At 38.5% G+C, this 23,948-nt stretch overlaps 1 protein-coding gene across 1 annotated transcript in view; it reads right to left on the bottom strand.

Annotated features, from left to right (window-relative positions):
- LOC144773339 (amine oxidase [flavin-containing] A-like) overlaps positions 1-23,948 on the bottom strand; it is an 898,284-nt gene that overhangs the window by 58,284 nt on the left and 816,052 nt on the right. The window contains exons 10-11 of the mRNA XM_078658305.1: positions 20,649-20,702; positions 975-1,032 (exon numbers count right to left, since the gene is read on the bottom strand). Of these exons, the coding sequence (XP_078514431.1) occupies positions 975-1,032; positions 20,649-20,702 (112 nt within the window). The remainder of the gene's footprint in view (positions 1-974; positions 1,033-20,648; positions 20,703-23,948) is intronic.

The following is a 23,948-nucleotide window of genomic DNA, read 5'->3' as shown; positions in this document are numbered from 1 at the left end:
TTGGGAGTGCGCGAATGTTCCTTGCGTTCCATAAGAAGGGGGTGCTAAGGAGGAGGAATAAAGTTTGATAGTAGGCACCGTGTGTTCACCGACCACTGGAACTGGACACAGGAGCTGGTGATAGAAAGCTGACAAGTAGGCGCACAGGAAAAAGGAGGCTACCTGCGCAAGAGTCAAGGGTGTCCAAGTTAGAAGCAATTGAAGGGGCAGCAATCAGAACATGGAAAAAGCTAGCGCCCCACTGATGAAGACATGGAATCACCTCAGCGTGTGAGAAAAGAAAAACGGGCCAGTATAGCACAGAGAAAAGCCATTAGGAGATGTACCTCATGAATAAAGAGGAGCATGTAGAAAAAACGTGCAGGAACTGCGCAGAATACTGTTCGAAGTTGTAGCCATCAATGAAAGGTGGAGCGCAGTGGAGTGAAGGAAAGTAGAATGCGCTGAAAGGTGCGTCTGAGTCACTTGTGGTAAAAGAGGCACCAGTGCCCTAAAATGGCCGCCCAGGTTAATCAAACGTGAAACTAGCTGAGAGCTTATAAAAATGAAAAAATGGTGACTTATGGTAGAGTTCAGCAACGTTTGGGCCAAAATGCAGAAAACATCTCACCAAGTGAAGCGGTGGGCGTGAGGAGCTCCATGGAGTGAGCGCATCGCTGGAAACAAAAGCGCCGCAGTACGCGGCAGCTGGAGACAAAATGGCGGACGCGACTTCCAGTCAGCCGCGTCCGCTACAGATCAGCGAAAAAAAGCTTTGCGCCACGTAGCAGAGCTGTCATAGGAAGCACCCTGACGTCGGCAGCCTCCGGTGCACGAAGAGCCTCTTTGCAGGCGGAAAGCAGTGGAAAAAGAAGGCGAAAACCCCCGGGGACCTGGAGCGCTCACATAAGAGCCGCCGTCCTCACCGGGCGCTAAGCCACGCCCCTCAGAACAAAGGATCTTCAACGCAACCAGACAGGAGCATCATTACTTACATGTAAGGCTTCCTCTGATCCCAGGACTTTGGCGTACAGCTCACATATTCTTCTCTTCCTAAGTGAACAGAACGCACATAGGAGCATTACAAATTGATTTGGCATAAACAGGTGTCAAAGATGTGAAAAATGCAAGAGTTCATATTTACTGAATTACATGATTATCTCTGTAGTAGTTACTTCTACTTAAAAATTCATAACCTCCTTTTTTTCTAATTTGGTGACGTGGTGCCAGATGTACGACCTGTTTTTGCATGCGCAAACAAGTTTGCAAACCCGTTTGCGCATGCAAAAACATATTGGGCCATGTACATAGCCTATTTAGCGAGTAGCTATTTCTTTCCGACTCACTAGATAGGATTTGCGACTCGCTATTTGGAAGGGGCGTTCCCTTCCAAATAGCGAGTCTCAAAACAATGTACTAATGTTTTGCAACCACAATTGTGGTCGCAAAGCAATTGCAATTACCACCTACTTCAAGTAGGTGGAAATGAATTTGCAAATGGGACGGGGTCGCCAGGGAACTCCTTCCCCTTTGCAAATGCATGTGAAATAATTTGTTATGGGCAGGCAGTGGTCCTAAAGACCACTGCCTGCCATTAAAAAATGAAACAAAGGTGTTTAATTTTTTTATTTTTTATATGCATCCCATTTTCCTTTAAGGAAAACAGGCCGCAATAAAAAAAAAAAAGCTGCTTTATTAAAAAGCAGTACCAAACATGATGGTCTGCTGAGCCCAGCAGGCCACCATCCCTGGGAGGGCTGGCACTCACAATGGACTCGCAAATTGCGAGAGGCTCATTAATATTAATGAGCCTCGCAATTTCAACTCCATTGGCGATCGCAAAACAGTGTAAACACACTGTTGTACATTTTATTTAGCGCCTCGCAATGTGACGTAAATTGCGAGGCGCTAAATGAAAGGGTTGTGCATCTGGCCCTTGGTTACCAAAGCAATATTATTACAGAGGGAGAACCTCTAAGAAACCAGTGGGAGCTAGGCTGCCAAATGTAAAGATGTCCGTCATTGCAGCGGCATTTTTCTCCAAAATGGCTCCCACATGCATGGCAGACCCCGCTTCTGAGAGAAATCTGTTGCGATAGATCCGCCGTATAAAGCAGCGATGGCTGAGCTTCCAACATGCATATTGGTCCCCGAGATGAACTCACAAAGCCTAATTTCCAGGGCACACATAACAAATGTTTCTGATGCACTGGGAGATATCTTCTAGAATGTGGGAGCCATATTTAAAGATTTTTTCTTTTCAGCACTGCCATTGGTTCAATAATGGTCAGGGGCACCATAAAAAATGATGTCGGAAAGATGTATTGTAAATATGTAAATTGTAAAGATGTCCACTTTCCCAGGTAAGAAACAGGGAACCTATATATTGAACCCATCACATTTAACTAGCATTTGAAGTTTATTTTTTAAGCTTTTGAAATTTGGCAGCAACTGGACGTTCTTACCCAGGCGAGGTAATCACTTCACGGGGGATGTTACTACCTATCCCCTCACCTGTTACTCTTAACTTACCCATATCTCTGGTAGAAATCTGTACGACGAATTACCATTTCAATATGGCCGCCATATGCGCGCGGACTCGCGCTGCACAGACTGGACTGAGCACAGTCACATCGAGGGCTTACGTGATCGGGATTCCGATCAAATGAACAATTCCAGGAATGGCGGGTGCTTGCTGACCATCTTTTCCGAGCACGGACGGAGGAGCAGACGGTGCCGTAAACCCTATCAGAGGTATGCACTGATCCAGCGGGCTATAGAAAATATATCATAAACTACGCTACCCAACTTCATAACCTATAAACAAAATTCTATACTAAATATGGACCCATTTATGAACCTGATATATTTTGGGCCTACTGAATCAGGTGGGCAGAATAAATCTATATACACATTATCTACACACTATATACATATTTATACATTTGCAAAAAGAATATTGTCATTAGAATAAAACCTAACCATTTAAACGACCACCATAGGTGACGTGATCTAGCTAATGGTAACCTATACTTCTAAATAATCAAGACCAGCTTGTTTGTCAAAAGTAAGATTTTATTTTCTAAATTATGGTATATATGTTGTAAGTTTTATAAATGAATTTTATTTGCAATAAAGCAAGCATGATGGTAAGAAATATGAGAAAAAATACAATTTAAGCAATTGAATCAATTTAAAGAAATTATATAAAGTTTAACATTTCTAAAACCTATTTCCCTAACTGAGCTAAATAGACAGAAATTAAAGTAAAGATCTTTGAGGATTCTTACGTGCTCCACGCAAAGTCCAGCAGCACATCACCCTCATCGGAAAGTCAGAAAGCAGCAGCCAGCCCAACCCTAAGGGCATGACTTTTTATACCTTTCTACGCTAACTAAACTAGCAAAGGAAAGTTTTCAGAAATCTACGACGTCCCATTGGTTGAGAGTGACAAGTGACATGTCACCCGATTCTTAAAAAGTTCCACAAAATCATGTCTTACAAAGACCATTGTCTCTTCCACGTGAAGCCAGAAGCTTCCTGCGATTGCAACTTTGTATTAAGTCATCCTCGCAGCTTTCATAGTCTTTCAGTACAACTTCCGCGGATGCCAAGTTAAGGACTGACAAAAAGTTCACTTTCGACCTTGGCCATGTCCGACAGAATGATGTCAGCTCATCAGTTTTTGCTTTGTGAATGCAGCTTCAATAAACGTTATAATTCAGAATGGGCGTCTCGTGACTTTCTGCAGAATTATAGATCAGCTCTTTTTCTGCGGCCCAAATAACTAGGCCCAAAAGCAGGCAACTTATGTTTTCTAGTATAAAACAAACACAAGAAAAGTATTAATGTAAGAAATAAAGTATATTCTGTATCCACCCCATGGTTTACTAATTAATTAACCCACCCGATTAATCAAAATGTTACCTAGCTAATGCAAACAAATAAAGCAGCGTTTATATTTACCAGTCTCCGTTTTTCTATGAGACCCAAATGCACCTAGAATAGTAGAAATGACATCACACAGACAAGGAAAAGCAAAACAAGCACATGCTTCTTTTAAGTTTGCAGCAGTTAGTAATGACAAAAACGAAAACAATAAATTATTTTATTATTTTGCACGAACAAAAAGATGCAACATTTATGCACGTTTATGAGCACACATGTTAGTCCCCCCACGTGTAAAGTTTAATCTAAGTTGTATTAGTACGACATATCACAAATCATTAATAATTTTATTCATGTTATGGAAATGTGACTTTGCGAGTTTAAACAAAATTTTGTTTTCTATCTCGCTCCATCAACTCCCTCATCTGGTGATTAACAAATCACCACACCAGCACTCAAAATTTTGGTAAATTAAATTTTTAAGAAATCGATTCAAATTCATTTGTATTAGTAAACCTAAAAGTCTGTTTCAGCATAATCTTTGCAATTAACATGACGCTCTCTATGTAACTCTTGTAACTCGATCTCTCTTTCCTCTTCTTTTCTGAGTTTATAGATTCTCTTCTTTTCCTTCAAATGTTTCTTTCTTTTATGTAACAAACAACCTACTTTAGTCAAAATAAAAATGAATACTATTATAATCAAAGGTGCCAAAATCTTGCCAAGAATTGAACTTCCGATATTATGAAACCAGTTTTTAATTGCTTGAAACCTTTTTGAAAGTTTCCCTGTAAAATCTTCTTCTTCTAAAGGAATTATCTCTGAATGCATTTGTGTAATATTCTTAATATACATTTCAATATTCTTACTTTCATCAGGAATATATGTACAGCAATGTTGGACATGTAAAATGCCACAGACTCCTCCCTCTTTTGCTAGGAGTATGTCTAAAGCAAGACGATCTTGAATTACCATGGATCTAATTGCAATAACTTCAACATTCACTAATTGAAACCCATCAGCAGTGTCAGTTGATAATCTATCAACTATAGTGGACAATTTTCTGATTCTCCCTGCATTTAGGGTTATACCAACAAAAGGTATTACAGCTTGGAAAATATCTCCCAGAACTTCAGTAAAAGTTTCTCTTTTAGCTCTATTTACATAATTATGAATTTTAAACAATCCTTCTGAATCTCTGTCAACATGAAACACTTTAGGAAAAACAATTCCCACATAACAAGTTCCATACCAATGGTCTGGAAGGTTATAGTAAGCTTTGTCACCACAAACAAAATAAATTCCAGGGAAGATAGGATCTTTTCCACCTTTAAATCCCCAACCTCCCATAATCTGATAAGTATCTTCACAGTTGCTTGCACCTACAAAATAATTATCAAAAAGTGTATTATCTCTTCTAATGCAAAGCTTTCCACTAACAGGTTTGTCTATGTGAATAGCAATATTTTCAAGCATTTTGCCATTTAATTTCTCATCCTCTTTTTGCCAGAAGGATGACTTAGTCTGTTTGACTAATTCATTTCTCTTATAAATTGCTCTTCTCTCCTCAACCATATTCAAAAATTTCTTTCCTTCAGCACTTAATTTACATGTTAGATTATTCTTATAAGCATACTCATAAGTGAGTTCGTTAGTAACAAGGAAATATTCTCTCAATTGTTTTGCTTTCTTATGCTTATTTAAAACATTATCAATCTTAACATTAGCAAAAATCTCATCATAATTTGAATAGTAATATTCTAAACGACCAGTTTGATAAAATAAACTAGTTAATACACTACATGTAACAGCATAAGTGAGAGGAAGCATATTATATGTTACTCCCTCAGAAACAGAAGCAGGTAACTTAACACAGACATAACAGTCCTTTGCATCCATTACCTTTACATATTCACTCAATAGCTTTGTGAATGTATTGCTTGAAAAATCACCTATTGATTTATCTTGATGAATGTTAGGCTGATGATCAATTACTTTTGCAGATGCACTATGTTTAGTTTGGCTAACCAGAGCTTTGCTTGTTATGTTAACTTTGTGTAATTCTCTATTCATTTCTAAAGGTATAATCACAGCTAGTACCAACCAGAGCAGAACTAAAATGAGCAGACATACCAGAGTCATCTTACAGCATCTTTTAAAAACAGAACATTTTGAAGTGCTCTCCTTAACGTAAGGCATTTTTAGGTTAGTTTTAGCCTCTAAAATAAAAATAAAAATAAATTTTAAAATTTATATACACCCCCCTTTTAAAATATATTTTTCTTTTATAACCCTAAACAAGATTTCTTCGACCTTATGTCATACATAAGTTTTCTTGTACTAAACAGTTTTTCTTCGACCTTGTGTCAACTAACAGGATTTCTTCAGCCTTTTGCCAAATTAATAATTTTGTACTTCAATCATTGTCACTAATTTCTTGGATTTCGTTTTCTTCTTCACTACTATCATATATGTCAATAACAGGTGGAATTACTAAGTAAGTCCACTCAGGAGACTTGTATTTCTGGTTTGGTCTAATTATTCTCTTCCCTTTTCTTGATATCACTTCAATTTTTCTTCCAACTCCAACTTCTTTTCCTGGACTCTTTTGACTACTTATTTCTTCAACTTGTTCTATTGGCTTTTTGATCAATCTGACTCTCAATCTTCCACCAGGCCAGTAGTCTGCTTTTCTCACGTACTTCTTCTTTGGTTCAGAATTATTTGATTCTGATTTCCAAGTCCTTTTCTTTCCGTTTTCACTTCCACCTTCCACGTCACTTTCTTCAGTTTCGTAGTCTGAAATTTCAATTGACTCAGGAATTTCTCTATTCGGCAATTTCACTCCTTCAGGAACTTCACTTTGTCTTCCATCACTGGTACTCGGTAATTCGTTCTCCTCTTCTTCTTCAATTACCTCTAGCTTCCCAGATTTCGGATTTCTGTTCCTTACTTCAGAGCTTGTTCTCTGCCTTTCGGTACTCTCCTGGTTTGAAACTTCTTTTGGTTCAGCTTCTTTGTCTTCAATAGAGACAACTGAATCCTCAGTTATCTTTCCTTTTAATAGATTCTCTTCACCTTCAGAATCTATTTCAATTATTTCTAAGTCTTTCCTTGTCAGATTTCCATTCACTTGCACGGTTTCCAGATGTCGACTTTCTTGTCGATCTTCAGAATCTGGAATTATTTCACCTTCAGTTCTATCTTCTGCTTCAGAATCAGAATCATCTGTGGTATCACTTTCAACATCAGAACTCTCAGGAGTTGGTACTGGAATAGTATGACTTGGATGAATCCAGCGCTTCAATCCTCTGCACTTTACAGCATTAGTAGTGATCAAAATTACCTGCCTAGGTTTCTGCCATCTAGGAGATAGACAATTCCTCCTCCGATGTACTTTCGTTCTGACCCAATCGCCAGGTCTCAGATCATGAGTCAAAACTTTTTCATTTGATTGAGCTTCAGTTCCCACCTGATTAGACACAGAAGTTACCATATCAGATAACCTTTTACAGTAATCCAAAATTGCACTGTCATTTATGCTCAACAGTTTACCTACAGGTACAAAAGCTTGCCTCATAACTCTTCCCATTAAAATTTCATGAGGACTCAGACCTGTCTTTTTATCTGGTGTACTTCTTAATGACATCAAAACAAGTGGAAGAGCATCAGTCCACTTAACTCCTGTCTCTAGACACATTTTTCCAATTCTGTTTTTGATAGTTCCATTTATTTGTTCGACTACACCTGATGCCTCTGGTCTGTATGCACAGTGTATTTTCTGCTCAATGCTCAAAGCTTCACAAATTAACTTCAACAGTTTGTTATCAAAATGGCTTCCTCCATCACTCTCAATAGTGACTGGAAAACCGTACCTTGGGATGATTTCTCTGAGCATTAGTTTTGCCACTGTAATTGAATCACAATGTCGTGTAGGGAAAGCCTCTACCCATCTTGAGAATAAGCATACAATTACAAGTACATATTTCAAACAGTTGTGTAAGGGCATTTCAATGAAATCTATTTGTAACCTGGTAAAGGGACCACCTTCTCGACCAATTATTCCTGTCCCCACCACTGATTTTCTGTTTGGATTCATTTGTTGGCATGATAAACACCTTTGACAAAAAGATTCTGCAATGGTTCTAAATTTGGTATTGAACCATGTTTCTCTAAAAAGTCTGACCATAGAATCTCTTCCTAAATGTGCAGGACCATGATATAATCTGGCCATGTCAGCAATCAAGCAATTTGGTAAGACTATTCTGCCATCTTTGTAAACCCACACTCCATCTTCTTCACGTGGTCTACAATCTGATCTTAACCATAGGTCTTTTTCTTCATCATCTGCTTCGTTTTGTAAATCTCTAATTTCATGCCATGTTTCTACAACAGTTGTTAGCATTAATGAATTTGAATCAGTTTCTTTACTCCTCTCCCGATTGTATGAATAATTTTTCCTTGCGCAGTACTTTGCTGTTTCGTCTGCGAAGGCATTTCCCTTGGAAATATAATCAGTTCCTCTAGTGTGCGCTGCACACTTGACTATGGCAATTTCTTTTGGCAATTGTATTGCTTCAATTAATCTTCTAATGAAAACTGCATTTTTAATTGGTGATCCTGTTGATGTCATGTATCCTCTCTGTGACCAGAGTTGTCCATAATCATGCACAACTCCGTATCCATACTGACTATCAGTAATGATGGTAACTCTTATATCTTTTGATATTTCACATGCACGAATTAAAGCAATCAATTCAGCCACTTGTGCTGAACGAACTCCTTCAAGACATGATGCTTCTTCAACATCTACAACTGTACAAACTGAGTATGAAGCTTTCAAGACACCTCCTTCGGATCTTAAGCATGAGCCATCTACAAAGTAGACAAAATCCGATTCAGACAAAGGTCTATCTTTGATGTCTTTTCTGGGTTTAGTGCAGAATTCCATGACATCTAAACATTCATGTTCTGTCTCAATGTCATCAACAATTTCAGAATCAGGCAGTAATGTAGAAGGATTCAGATTCAAACATCTTGAAATCGAAACATTATCTGCTCCCAGTATTATTTTCTCATACTTTGTCAATCTGCTACTTGTTAAATGTTGAGTCTTACCTCTTGTCAGTAATATTTCAACTGAATGAGGCACAAAAACTTTCACAGGAAATCCCATAATGATTCCTTCACTTTGTTCGAGGCTGATACTTGTAGCTGCAACTGCTTTCAAACAACCTGGTAATGCTTTTGCAATTGGATCAAGAACTGCGGAGAAGTATGCAATAGGTTTCTTTAAATTTCCATGTCTCTGTATTAATACAGATAATGCACATCCTTCTCTCTCACTGCAATACAGTTCAAAATCTTTCTCATAATTTGGCATACCCAAAGCAGGAGCTTGGCATAAGCTCTTTTTCAGGTTCTCAAAAGATTCCATCTCAGCATCATTGAGAATAATTGGATCTTTTACATCTGATTTGGTCAATCTTTGTAGTGGTTTTGCAATTACTGAAAATCCACTTATCCATTGTCGACAGTAACCTACCATTCCTAGGAACATTCTGACCTGTCTTTGTGTTCTTGGCGGTAACATTGCTTGAATCATTTTTATTCTCTCTATTTTTACTTGTCTTTTTCCTTTTGCAATTCTGTGACCAAGATATTTTACTTCTTGTTTGCAAAACTGTAGTTTTGCTGGGGACACTTTATGTCCTTCTTCTGCAAGGCGATTTAACAGAATTATTGTGTCTGTTACACAATTTTCTCTTGTCTTTGCAGCTATTAACAAATCATCGATATACTGCACCAGCGTAGACCTACCTGGTAAGTCTAAATCTTCTAGTGATCTTTTTAACAATTCATTAAAGATTGAAGGACTTTCTGTATAGCCCTGAGGGATTCTTGTCCATCCAAGGGTCTTACCTTGGAATCTGAAAGCAAAAATTTCATAACTGTCTGGGTGTAAGGGAACAGTAAAGAATGCATTGCAAAGGTCAATAACTGTGTACCATTCAGCATCATGTGGAATCTGAAATAGAATTACTGCTGGATTTGGAACCACAGGACAACATGGAATGACAATTTGATTAACCTTTCTCAAATCTTGTACGATCCTAAATGTTCCGTTAGACTTTTTAACTCCCATAATTGGTGAATTACAAGAACTACTCTTCATTTCCTTTAATACACCTTGCTTGATTAACTTTTCAATTATAGGTGTAATACCTTCAATTGTCTCTGTTTTCATTTTATACTGTGGAGTGTTTGGAAATTCTATTCCCTGTTTCAATGCAATTTTTACAGGATCTACATTTTTCATCAGACCCATCTCATTCCCAGTAAAGTCCCATATTTCCGATTTCACTGTTTCTTTTAGCTCTTCAGGTAAATCCTTTTCTTCAAATGCAGGAAACAATTTTGTTTCTTCTGCTTCCATCATCATCATTGTCATTCTGTACAAACCATCTTCCTCCATTGTTTGTAATTCAACTCCTTCAGGAGAACAATATATTCTGCAATTCATTTTACATAGGATGTCTCTGCCTAATAGATTTACTGGACTACTGTTACAAACCACAAATCTGTGTTTGTCTCTGTAATTTCCAATTTCAACTGGTACTGGATCAGTTAAGTCTGTTTTAATTTGCTGATTACTTACTCCCACAACTTGGATGGTATCCCCAGAGAGAGGTAGGTTTTCAATTTCCACTGATCTAACAGTAGAACGGGTAGCACCAGTGTCCACTAGAAAAGTTATGTCTACATCATTAACTTTCCCGTTTACATAAGGACCAGACTGGTCAACCTCAAGAGTGGCTCCAACAACACACTCTTCCTCCTCTCTCGGGCACCGTCAGCAATAATCATCAGAATCACTGTCTTGACTTTCTGTTAATAAAAATTGTTGTGAAGCATTTTGCATTTGAACCTTTTGCTGCTTTTGCTGTTTTTGTGGTTTTATTACCTGTTCACATCCCTGAAATCCCACGTTTGGATTATATTTTTGAACTCCCCCACTATTCGGAAAAGGTGGTTGTGGCAATTGGTCTTGACGATTATTCACCTGTTGTTGTTGCTGTTGTTGTAATTGTCGCTGAATATTAAATTCATTTAACCCCTGTTGCATCTGTAGCTGTTGCTGCAGGTTAACACCATTCTGCATCTGTGGATTCAATAAGGGATTCTTTGAGTTTCTAGGAGGATGAGGACACTCGTCCCTCCAATGTCCAATTTCGCCACAATTAAAACAAGGTAATCTTTGTTTCAGCTCTTCTATCTTTGGGCTAAATTTCTTTGGGAAATTATTACCTTTAAACTTTCCTTGTATCTGGTTTGTATTTCCAGTTTGAACAAAATTAGTGTTCTTATTTCCCATGCTGGCAATCTGTTGCTCAGCCACCTTTACCTGAGCCCACATGGCTTTCTCCTTCAGCTTCTTCTGTTTTACTTCTAATTCATCGCTACAATATTTTGCTTTTCTTAGAATATCATCTACAGATAGTGCTTGCCATCCGACAATACTAGTTCTGATCATTTCTCCAATTTCAGGTTTTAGTCCATAAACAAATCTATAGATAAAATGACTCATGTCTTTTTCATCTAATTTTTCATAACCACTGTATTGTTTAAAGATTAACAATAGTCTTTCATAAAAAGAATGAACTGATTCTTTTGTTTCCTGTTCTGTTCTTTCTATTTTAACCCAATCAACTTCTTTGGGTGGAATTTTGTTTTTCATCCAAACAATTACTTTCTCATAGAAATCCATTACAAGTGGATTTGGGGCACCTGTTTCTTTGATTCGTTCAGGTTCTGCTTTTGGCCAACTAATAGATATTTTACATTCTGTCCAAAGATCAGATGGAACGACAATGTCAAAAAATCCATCTAAATCAATCCACAGAACTTTTGACACTTTGATAAATCTATCGACTTGCCTGTACCACTCAACTGGTTTCTCCCTCAATTTTGGAAAGTCATTTGTGAATAACAGAATGTCTTGTCTTGACCATGGGACATGAACATATCCTCCACCTGCAACTTCTCTCATTGGAAATTGTTTTGACAATTTTTCCAATCTTTCATCTTCCTTCCTTTTGGTCCATTTCACTCTCCATTTGTTCAGTTCTCCTAGCTTTTTGATATAGACAATCAAATCTTTAATGTGAACTATTCTTCCCATTGAGTTCAAACTCTCAATGTCACTTTCTGAAAAATCTAGTCTGTAATGCTTTGCAAAATTCTTTTGTTTACTTATATCGATTTCAAGTTCTGCAGCTAAATCCTCTAATTGATCATATTTATTTTTCGTTTTCCACTGAATACTTTTGCAAATGAATAGTAGTTCATCATCCCGATAGTAATTTAAACTATCTGGGCCAATTGTTCCAATTATTAATTCTTCAATATTCGCTTTTAATTTGGCCACATCAAGTTTTGGTGTGGTTACCCTAACTTCAGGACTTCCTACATCTGACATAGCACCCATTGGTGTTTTTGGAGATAAATCCTCATTAAAGGTTAAATCAGGCATTCTCGATCTAGAAGTGTTTAATTCAGTTAAGTCTGAATAAAATTTTTCAGTAACCTTTTGAGTTTCTGTATTCAAAGGAATAGTTAATCCAGTTTTGTTTGTATCTCTTTGATCAAATACAGGCTGAACAGGACCTATTGTTACTGGAACTGTGACAGTTTCCATGCCTTTTGTCATTCTTTTAATTAATTCTTCTTTAGACCTTAAATATTCATTATAATCAACATCCTCAACATTTCTTGTCTCTCTTGCATAATCTTTTGGAGGTTCCCTTGCTCTTGGAGTCATTGAAAAATGTCTACCTTCATTTCGAGCATTCTCAAATTCTGATCTTCTAGGAGTTTCAGTGATTTCACTATTATTTGGATAAAGTTTAGGAGCTTCACTAATTGGAGGTGCACTCGGTGAAGTTTCAGTAGAAACCACCGGAGTAGACCATGATCTAGGAGGTCTCAAAGGCTGATTAGGCTGTTTCTTTCTAGCAGTTGTATATATTTCTTCCATAACTGCATCCTCAGATTCACTTTCCATAGATTTCCCTGTAGGAGAACCCATTACCATTTCATGAATTAAATATAATCCTTCACTCATGTTTCCCTGTCTCCACATTCGCAATCTATCTTCATGAGTTTCTCTTTTCCATGATGGATTTTTAGAAGGTCTTTTAATTCCACTAGCTTCTCTTTGTAACTGATACATCTCGTCTTCCCACTCAACTAAAGCTTCAAATTGAGTTGGTCTCGGTTTAGGAACAAGAGCATTCATTTTCTCTCGTAAATTTCTTAAAACTCTTACATTAAATGAACCATCATCAGGCCAAGCCAAAACACCGTCGTTTTTAGTATAACGTTTCCAACTGTCGAACCATAAGACAGTATGATATCCGTATTCACCTTCCATGTACGCTGCAGGTGTTTTATACTTATGAAGTAGTTTACCACCTCGCGTTTCGATTTTCTTGTCAGGTGAAAATAAATTCTTAAATTTCTGAAATAATGTTGTCTTTTTCTCAACATGTTTAAAATGATAACTCATTTTTAAGAGTTAAATTTAATTCACAAAATCGTTCGTAAAATATTTCCGGGATGTTCCGCAAAACAACCAATCCGTGCGCGAAACACACCAACAGGCCAATGGCAGTTGAGCTGCGTCACTTTTCAGCTCGACCAATAAATTTGGAGATTTTCCGAAGGACCAATCAGCTCACAGGCTGTCAGAGACTCAGGAGCCAATCAGAATACTGCTTGTGACGTAGGTCACCCAATCCCAGCGCGGCTCTGTGACGTACACAGCAGCTGCGGTTTCTCGCTTCTCACTCCTGGCGCTTACCCCTCCTTCACAAAATCTTTTCACACCGCCATTTTAAGGACACTTTTCAGTGTAAATTAATTCTTAACAATGACTATGAAGACAACATCTGTTCGTTTCACTATTTAGGATAGTTTACATACATTCAAGTATCCACACTTCGGAATAGACGGCGCTATTCACACTAAGGATAATATTCAATTGTCAGTAGAGTAACCTTACCCCACCCTTCTAACACGTATAATTATGAACTCGCTTTGCTCTGAACCCACCGCGAAGTGAAAGTTCTAAGAGTTCCACTTGAACATAAAATACAATTCAAACTCGCACTTTTACACGGAAAATTCCCTAAATTCAAACACACATGAAATCCGTACAGGACTCTCACCTGTTTATAGAATTCATGCACCGTTAGCAAAATAACGACGTTATCCGTACAGGGCTCTCACCTGTTTATAGATATGAAACATGTACCCGTACAGGACTCTAACCTGTTTATAGATAATCATGTACCGACGTTAATTTTACCCTTCACTCAAGCTCAGATATAACTAATACTCTCATCACAGTGAGTTTTATGGAAGGCGCTTTGTCCCTATTCTCATGCTGCTTTGATTTCTTAGAAAATCCTCACTATACAAGATTCAGACCTAGCCCTAAAACTGTGTTGCTCGGCGACAACACTATGGTACACGGCGATACCTCTTGTGATACTCGGCGATATCACTACAAACTGAACAGATGGCTTGCGTGACTAATTTCTCGCCACACAATCTATACCGGTATAGCTTACAGATAGGCACGAAAAACGAACTTTAACAAGTGTTAAAACATCGATCCTATTTCCATACCATGACGTAACCCTTAGCAACCAACATATTACCTTGGTTACCTCTTAGCAACCATCAATTTCTGCTACCAGAGAATTGATCCAGCGGGCTATAGAAAATATATCATAAACTACGCTACCCAACTTCATAACCTATAAACAAAATTCTATACTAAATATGGACCCATTTATGAACCTGATATATTTTGGGCCTACTGAATCAGGTGGTCAGAATAAATCTATATACACATTATCTACACACTATATACATATTTATACATTTGCAAAAAGAATATTGTCATTAGAATAAAACCTAACCATTTAAACGACCACCATAGGTGACGTGATCTAGCTAATGGTAACCTATACTTCTAAATAATCAAGACCAGCTTGTTTGTCAAAAGTAAGATTTTATTTTCTAAATTATGGTATATATGTTGTAAGTTTTATAAATGAATTTTATTTGCAATAAAGCAAGCATGATGGTAAGAAATATGAGAAAAAATACAATTTAAGCAATTGAATCAATTTAAAGAAATTATATAAAGTTTAACATTTCTAAAACCTATTTCCCTAACTGAGCTAAATAGACAGAAATTAAAGTAATGATCTTTGAGGATTCTTACGTGCTCCACGCAAAGTCCAGCAGCACATCACCCTCATCGGAAAGTCAGAAAGCAGCAGCCAGCCCAACCCTAAGGGCATGACTTTTTATACCTTTCTACGCTAACTAAACTAGCAAAGGAAAGTTTTCAGAAATCTACGACGTCCCATTGGTTGAGAGTGACAAGTGACATGTCACCCGATTCTTAAAAAGTTCCACAAAATCATGTCTTACAAAGACCATTGTCTCTTCCACGTAAAGCCAGAAGCTTCCTGCGATTGCAACTTTGTATTAAGTCATCCTCGCAGCTTTCATAGTCTTTCAGTACAACTTCCGCGGATGCCAAGTTAAGGACTGACAAAAAGTTCACTTTCGACCTTGGCCATGTCCGACAGAATGATGTCAGCTCATCAGTTTTTGCTTTGTGAATGCAGCTTCAATAAACGTTATAATTCAGAATGGGCGTCTCGTGACTTTCTGCAGAATTATAGATCAGCTCTTTTTCTGCGGCCCAAATAACTAGGCCCAAAAGCAGGCAACTTATGTTTTCTAGTATAAAACAAACACAAGAAAAGTATTAATGTAAGAAATAAAGTATATTCTGTATCCACCCCATGGTTTACTAATTAATTAACCCACCCGATTAATCAAAATGTTACCTAGCTAATGCAAACAAATAAAGCAGCGTTTATATTTACCAGTCTCCGTTTTTCTATGAGACCCAAATGCACCTAGAATAGTAGAAATGACATCACACAGACAAGGAAAAGCAAAACAAGCACATGCTTCTTTTAAGTTTGCAGCAGTTAGTAATGACAAAAACGAAAACAATAAATTATTTTATTATTTTGCACGAACAAAAAGATGCAACATTTATGCACGTTTATGAGCACACATGTTAGTCCCCCCACGTGTAAAGTTTAATCTAAGTTGTATTAGTACGACATATCACAAATCATTAATAATTTTATTCATGTTATGGAAATGTGACTTTGCGAGTTTAAACAAAATTTTGTTTTCTATCTCGCTCCATCAGCACGACGAAACTAGATCCTTTATGCTGAGATATGCGATTAAGTACACTTACTCGGGACCGGACAATCAGTATTTACTATCTTTTGTTCTAGGTATTACGGCAGTGCTTTACACTGCCCTCGGCAATTTAAACATACACTACCCGGTATCGAGTTCATACCTATCCAAAGGCACTGTTGGCGCACAGGATATAACACCGCCCCTTGGTAAATCACGTATTATTTATTTTTAATACACGAATTTTAGGGATGTCAAAAGTAATACGAGAGAGAGATAACAGGGGGGGACCTTTGGGTGCATTATGCTTGCCTGGATGTTGGATGTATTTCTTCTATATATCCAGGCCATATACTAGTCTCTCTAATTCCACCCTTTTCATGCCGCCTTTTAAAATTTACATTTTGGGAACAGATACAGTCAAGTCTTTATTCTTTTTGACTACATGAACACAAATTGTTGACAATTGTATCAGATGGCAATTATTCACATGTCATCTACGTGAGATACGTCTATAATACTCAACATCACGTTCCCCGGCTAAAACAGGACCTGTTTTCAATGGCGATGTTAGAATCCATATATAAAGACAGTTATCATTTGGCACTACTTCACTTTAACTAGTTTGAACTAATATGATATGTATATACATCTCTTATGCAGGGGGCAAGAACTAACTACCTTAAGCTCTGTTTGCGAGCATTATTATTCCCCATACACGGAGGAACGCATTTGGATTTCCTTCTGGAAAATTATTCTATATGAAGGTATTTGTCTCCTCCATTATGATACAATTGGCGATTAATGCATCTGGTAATTGTTTGATTTTATATGTTTTGGATGCCTAATTTACTCTCAACAAAAAAACTAATATACCAAGAAAATGTACTTCTTCCTAATGGATCCTGTTTTATGAATGGTACTCTACGATTATGGACTTAATTCAGAATACATAACTATCATATGTTGGTATGTAATAATGCTTTGTGTATATATCTATCTAGGCTCCTAGAAATAGTGTCCAAGTTGCACGCGGTTTGAACCCGTGGATCTCACTATTATTCTCGATTTCAGGTACTGGACAGTCGGGTACTTGACAATACATTTAATCTGCGCCTACGGTGAACGTGCAGTTTTCCCTTGAACTATGGGACTGAGACGATAAAACTTTTGGTGAGAATCCTGTTGCATCCAATTTTTTATAAAACCTTGGGTCACTACTAGGGAGGAATGTTCTCGTCTATTTTTCCCCCCTTTTTTACTTTTTGGCGCGCCGTAACATCTACACACGATTCCTTTATTTTCCTTTCTCTCTTTCTCATGTATTTCTCCACTTGTTCGTCCTGGCTTATTGGCACCATATTTTCTGGTTCTATATGGCTCCTGGATTTGGGTGTCTCTTTTCCCCAACGGGCACCTTAACACATATGGATTTGCTTTGATTCAACACTCTGGTGTGTGTAATTGGGACACACACCTTTTTAAGTTCAACCCTGAGACCATGCATGGGTGAGGGCATGCGTGTTTTCAGACAGATGATGTATTTGCCGTTTGGCATGTGTAACTTTAAAAAAAAAACTCTTTGACTATTGGTGTACCCTTTAGTCATTTCTTATGTACATGTTATGTATGTTAATGTTTGTTCGAACATATGAGACAAATATGTTTATGTATGTAAAGAATTCTTTTGCAGCCCTGACGAAATTCCCAAGGCACGAAAGGGAATGAAACGCGTTGGCTGTGCCTCTGTATTTTATAAAGAAAGAAAGAAAGAAACCAATAAAGAAGGAACAGAAGATATATAAATTTCATGAACTTTTCTTGCTAATTATATCACTGAGTGCACCTCTCAAACTTTTTGTAATTCTTGTGTATAACAGACATCCTTGGCAGTGGATGTGGAGAGTGGTTGCACCACAACAACTTATGAAACAGAGGAAGTTAATGTGCTAAACCTTGGTCTTCCTTCTGCTGTGGGCTTTTGTTTTTGAATTAAAAGCGCATAGATTCACATTAAAATCCAAACAAATACAATATTACAACAATAAATTTCCAAGTACAAATGATAAAAATGACTTTAAGAAGGGGGTTGGACTGGCATACAAGATCTAGCAGTATTAACAACATAATGCAAATATGAAATTAGGCAAGAATACAAAATCAGCAGCATATTATCAATAAAGTGCAATAGTGTTTAGCAGCATTAGCAGCAAGTTACAGATATGATTAACTGTAACCACCCATCTTGGCTATGCCAATAGTAGCAACAACATACAAAGTACTTTGTTTATGAGCAGTATTAACAACATCTGCATAGGATGGGTTTATATGTGGAAAAAAGGGGCGATGATAGCTATATTCCGCTGGGCAATGTTATGTACACTTATCACATTAGAATTTGTGCATGGAAGCACTTGAGCACACCACTGCTTGTAAAAACCCGCTCGCCCGGCAAATCAGATCATCACTTCCAAGCTGTAAAATTTTAAAGTGTGCGGATTTAAAATCAAGAATTGACAAAGCTTTAAAATACGGAATCAAATAATGTTTAGTGTATTTTACAAACTTGCAAAAGAATAAGAAGTGTATCACTGTTTGTTTGCTACCAATGCCACAAGGGCAATACGTCTGCTCAAGATTATTACTGAATCCCAAGGGGAAACAGAGAAGATATTTTATGCTGCCATCCCTAAGGCGGAAGAGTAGACTCCTGTGCCATCGCCCAATATTCTTCAAGAGGTATTTACGTGGCGTATGAGGTTGGGTGCCCGGTACCTCCAGAAGTGGCATGTACCTAGCAACCAATGGTTTTAGGCGCTCAGTATTATGTCTTTCTCCGTTGTACAAATCGTACAGCGCCTCCCTAAGTGATTTGTTGCTTATACCCTCAAGGGCTAGGAGATGTAAGAAGATATTTTCCAACTTCACGCTGGCTAAACTTTTCCTGACTGCAGCAAGCCAGGGTATGGAGCTGCCCTTATCGCACTTAATGCAATCTGCAATTATCTCTCTTGGTAAGATTGCTGCAGGGTTCTGCCATATTTTTTGCCAAAAAGTAGCAGGGCATGACCTGATAAAGTCCTCTACATAGTATCAATTCAATTCCCTATGACATATGTAGGTTGGAGAAGAAATTTGGGCCTCAAGAATTTTTCTACAGTATCTGTTTTCTTCTGTTTGGATCTCGCTGCAGTTTGTGTATCCCCAGACCTCCGCTCCATAAGTGGCCGTTGGGACACATTGCAGTTTATAATTCTTCGTTAAGGCTAGGACCACGTCTGCTTATTTTGGCTGCCGAAGGCTCAAGATAGAGTTAATCACTTTAGAGAATTTACTTCTGCTATGGGCCGCATTTGCTTGCCAGGATCCTAACTCTGAGAAAGCTTAGCGTCATTTTTTTTTATCGCCGCTCATCGCTGGATTTTATCGCAGAGATAACGTGCTATTAGCAACGTTTATCTCCAATGCGATAAAATATCCGGCGATAGCGGCGAAATGCGTGAATATCGCTGGAAATCCAGCGATATTCAGGCATTATCGCTAATAGGGTCTTAACCTGAATATCCACCTCCCATTGGATGTACAGGCTAAGAAGTGGTCATCGCTACGCCTGCGTTGATAATAGGCGATATCGATGTTAGCGACTGCTTTCAGTCGCTAATAGGTTGGGTATGCCCACTTTGCATGTCATTAGCGATAAATATCGCTAACATGCAAAGCGGGCCCCAAACCGCTCGCTATCGCCTACAAGCTATGGCTAACTGTTGTTAGCGACAGCTTGCTAATAGGGCGATAAAATTATCACCACTTTGCGGCAAAAAACGGCCGTTAAAGCGGCGATAATCTCATATCGCCCGCCGTGATAATATGCCCCAAGAGAATGCTTTTTAGATTCCCTGGATTTACTCTTGTTTTTGATTGAGGTATTTGTATCACCCTGTGGTTAGGGGTTGCAAAATTACCCTTAGAGTGTTACGTCTTGATGCTTTGTGTTATTCTTGAATCTCGTCGACTTTTTGTATGTGTTTATGTCCACCTCCGCACATTTTATTTATAACTAGTCATATTGCATGTATGTACAATGATCTCACATGCTTGTGTTTTTACAATTCTGATGAGGGGGGATGTGTTATAATCTAGTAAGTGATTGATGCATCCTATCTGTTCTTGCCCTTTGCCTTGCTGCTCAGTCTATATGATGTCATCAGAATGTTGAGAGTGTTTGAGTGGAAGAAGGTATCAGTTGGTGTGGAAGGGCTGAGCGGCAAGGAGGCTGCTCCTGGTGGGTCATAGCATTAGACATAACTTGGATCCTATCTGAAGAATAAAGCTGTGCTCCTAATATACATTACTGGACTACGTATCTTTCATTCAACTGTGACAGAGAGGTTCATGTTTCCCTCAGTAAAACATTACACAAGTTACATTCTGTGTTTACAATGAATGGTAAAATGAAAAATGCTTAAAATTCTTACCTTTCTTCTTTGCTAAGGCTTGCCAATTTCGTGGCCTTCCTGGCCAGAATAAAACTAAAGAAAATAGATAACAGTTTAAAAGAATCTGGTGTGCTGTTTCCAAACCTAACAAATACAAATGATATATTAGTACATTTGGATATTTTTAAAGAGTGAGTGTTTCAGAATGCAATATTATACAAACAGCAAATTGGGTTAGATATCAACGCGTTAACAGGGCAGGGATGCATGGAAGTATACTGTAGTGGCACTTTTTTTTTGATTTTATACTCAAGTTAAAACAGACACCGATCTGGTGGTAGACAGACCTGCTGAAGGGGTACTCCCTAAACTGGCCCTACTGTAGGTCTAAGGAAGCCCATGTGGGAATTTCTATCAAGATACACAATCAAACATAAGCTATGCCTGTTTATATGTATGATACCATGACAGACTAGTTTTATGAATGTTATCTAAAACAAGTTTGGATTAGAATTTGGCTATGACAAGGAAAAGAAAAAGTGGAAAGGAAAATGCAGCCTCTGCAGTCAGAGATACTGCATGTGTTGTAAAGACTATCTCAGTATAACTGCTCAGCGGGATTAGTCGTCTATAGTTCGATTCTTAGTAATATTATCATGGGTATTTGTAAATCTCACCCATTGGGGTATATTGGCCCTAAATAGCAGATGTCTCTTGTTACCAAACTCAAAAGTACTCATTTTACCGACACAAGGCTGAGTGGACGCACTGGGATTTGAATCTGCGACCATGAGGTAATGTAGTAGTTCGCCGAGCTACCAGACCCAGCTATACAGAACTGAGTTCAGTGACACTGGAAATCCACATCTACCTGGGCAGCTATGTGTTTCTGGAGCTAAAACTAGGGTCGAAATGGCCTACAGGGCAATCAGGCAGTGGCCGGCAGGCTGGGCTGGCAAGTCTGTGCATGAGTCGTTTCTTTGGCCCTGTGAGAAATTGGGTTGTTGGTTGAGTGTGGTGAAACTCTACTCAAGCCACAATCATTGACAGGGCCCTATGTTTTTGAGCAATCCACAATGTTGGACCATTTTATCTTCATTCTTTATTCAGCTGCCTTACTCCCTCCATATCACCACATTCAGTATCTGCTACACTTCTTCATATCCTCAGAGTAAAAAGCGTTAAAATCAGGGGGTCGATTCTTTGTCCTTTGATCTATCATATACTTTCTGAAAGAAACTCTAAACATGGTTATTTCCCTCTAGCTTGTGCATGCCTTACTCTCAGCAGTTTCTTCTCAACACCAGGGTGACACGTGCAAAGTAATAGCAAGCTCTAGAAATAGCTTGGCCTTAACTAGAAACAAGGGTGTTTTTCTAAGCTACACACTCACTCAAGGTTAATCTTGCTCTTCAAGTTGAATATCCTTGCTGCTCTAGATATTTTACTTTGCCTGTTAAAAGAAGGATGATGTCTGGCCAAAAACAGGCATCAAACTTAACATTCTCGCAGCCATTCATCATAGAAATCCTAAACTGTTAAATACCTCAATATTTTTTTTATTGATCTTTGTTTTTGTACATAATAGAGAATCAACAAGTTCACACAACCAATTTGTTCTGAGACATGTACAAGTGCTACTTATTTCACCAAACAGTTATCAGAATACAAATTATGCATGAAAACATAATATCAGTGGTACCTAACATGAGTTCCCCAAGACAGCACAATAATCTGATTATAAAATTACCATCTCAACATTTCCCTACCGAATCTACATTATGGGTCCGATTAAGATGTGCCCCGGAATGGCTCTGACCGATGGTCAGAGCCTTCTGGGATGCATCGTAGTCGGCCCCTCGGTTTACTTTCCGACCGCTTCATTACAATGCGGGTGGTTGGAAACTAAACTGCCCGGTCATTCTGACTGGCATCCGACGGACTCCTTGAGCCCATCGGCCAGTCGGATGCGGCTCGTAATTCCAAAGGGCGGGCATTCACTCCCTTGGGATTGTGATGCATGGTTTCAGGCATGGTTTCCATGCTGGCTTCTGACAGGCAAGCCATGTTAGAAAGGGTGTTTTAGGGCCCCCTGTTGATCCTTGCACCCTGTGGCAGGCACCTTGAGGTGCCTGCCACGGGGTGCAGGGATGAACAGCACCTCCCATTTACCTATGGGAGCATGTATTATGGTCGGTTTAAGGCCGTAATGGTTGCTCCCAAAGAGAAATGTAGGAATGTGACTGTTAGGTCCAATCCTAATTAGGCAGTCAGGACTGCCGACCAGAGGTCTGTTGGTCTCAAAACAGAGACGGTGTCGGGCGGACTTAAGTCGTAATTAGGCCCTATGTGTCTGTTAGTAGTATTACAGCTGGCACATTTGGACTTCATTAGGGAACATCACTTAATGGGCTACTATTTATGTGATGTCTATTTCCTCAGAGAGGTCGACATGAGAGTCTAGGAATGAAGACCCAGTGCTATTACCCAACTTTGTCCCACTTCCACAAAAATCAGCCCTTCGAGTTCAAGAGGACACATCATTGCCCTCTGACAAAAGCGGCATAGCATCAGATTTGCTGGCCATAGCCAATAAAACGTCATCCTATGCAATACTTGTCACCTGTCTACCATTAATGTAAGTCAGTTTAGTGCTTAACTCATTTTCCATCATTCCATTTCAGCAGATTCCCTCAACCAGTTCTCCAGGTCTGTAACCATAGGCAACTTTTGAAGACATACCATGCTGTCTTTTGGAAAAGACAAACATCAGATCAGCACTAGAACCTATAGGTCATTGACCAGGAAAGCAGACCTAGCAATTGCAACTTGACTCGACAAATAATAGCCTTCCAAGTAAGTTCATTGAATGTTGGAACCATGCCCTTCCAGTAACTAGTTATCAACGCGCATTCTCAGATAAAATTGAAAAATTTCGCTGCATTTATATTTCATCTTAAAAGTGTAGCCTTCATTCCATGAGCCATCCTAACAATGCACTTAGTGTACAAATAATCTTAGTGCAAAAGATTACATTGAATCAGTTTGCATATCAAATTGATCAGTTTGAGTACTGAATTCCTCAACACCCTTTTGTGTGTTTCAAGCCCGTGGCCGATTCTACATTGGTCAGTTCCCAATTTAAGCTGGAATCACAACTCACCTGTAGCGCTTTGAGATGACTCTGATAATATATCAATAATCTTAATTTATCTAATGCCATTACGTTGTTCTCTCCTACTATCCCCTCCAAATCACAAGTGACACAAAAACCTTATATAATTTCTTCATGATCCCTCCAAACACCATTGTTGATGCCTCATTTATATGTCATCTGCA

Source organism: Lissotriton helveticus, chromosome 8 (genome assembly GCF_964261635.1).
Source record: "Lissotriton helveticus chromosome 8, aLisHel1.1, whole genome shotgun sequence".
NCBI classification, from domain to species: Eukaryota; Metazoa; Chordata; class Amphibia; order Caudata; family Salamandridae; genus Lissotriton; species Lissotriton helveticus.
This window is presented reverse-complemented; position numbering and strand designations above follow the sequence as displayed.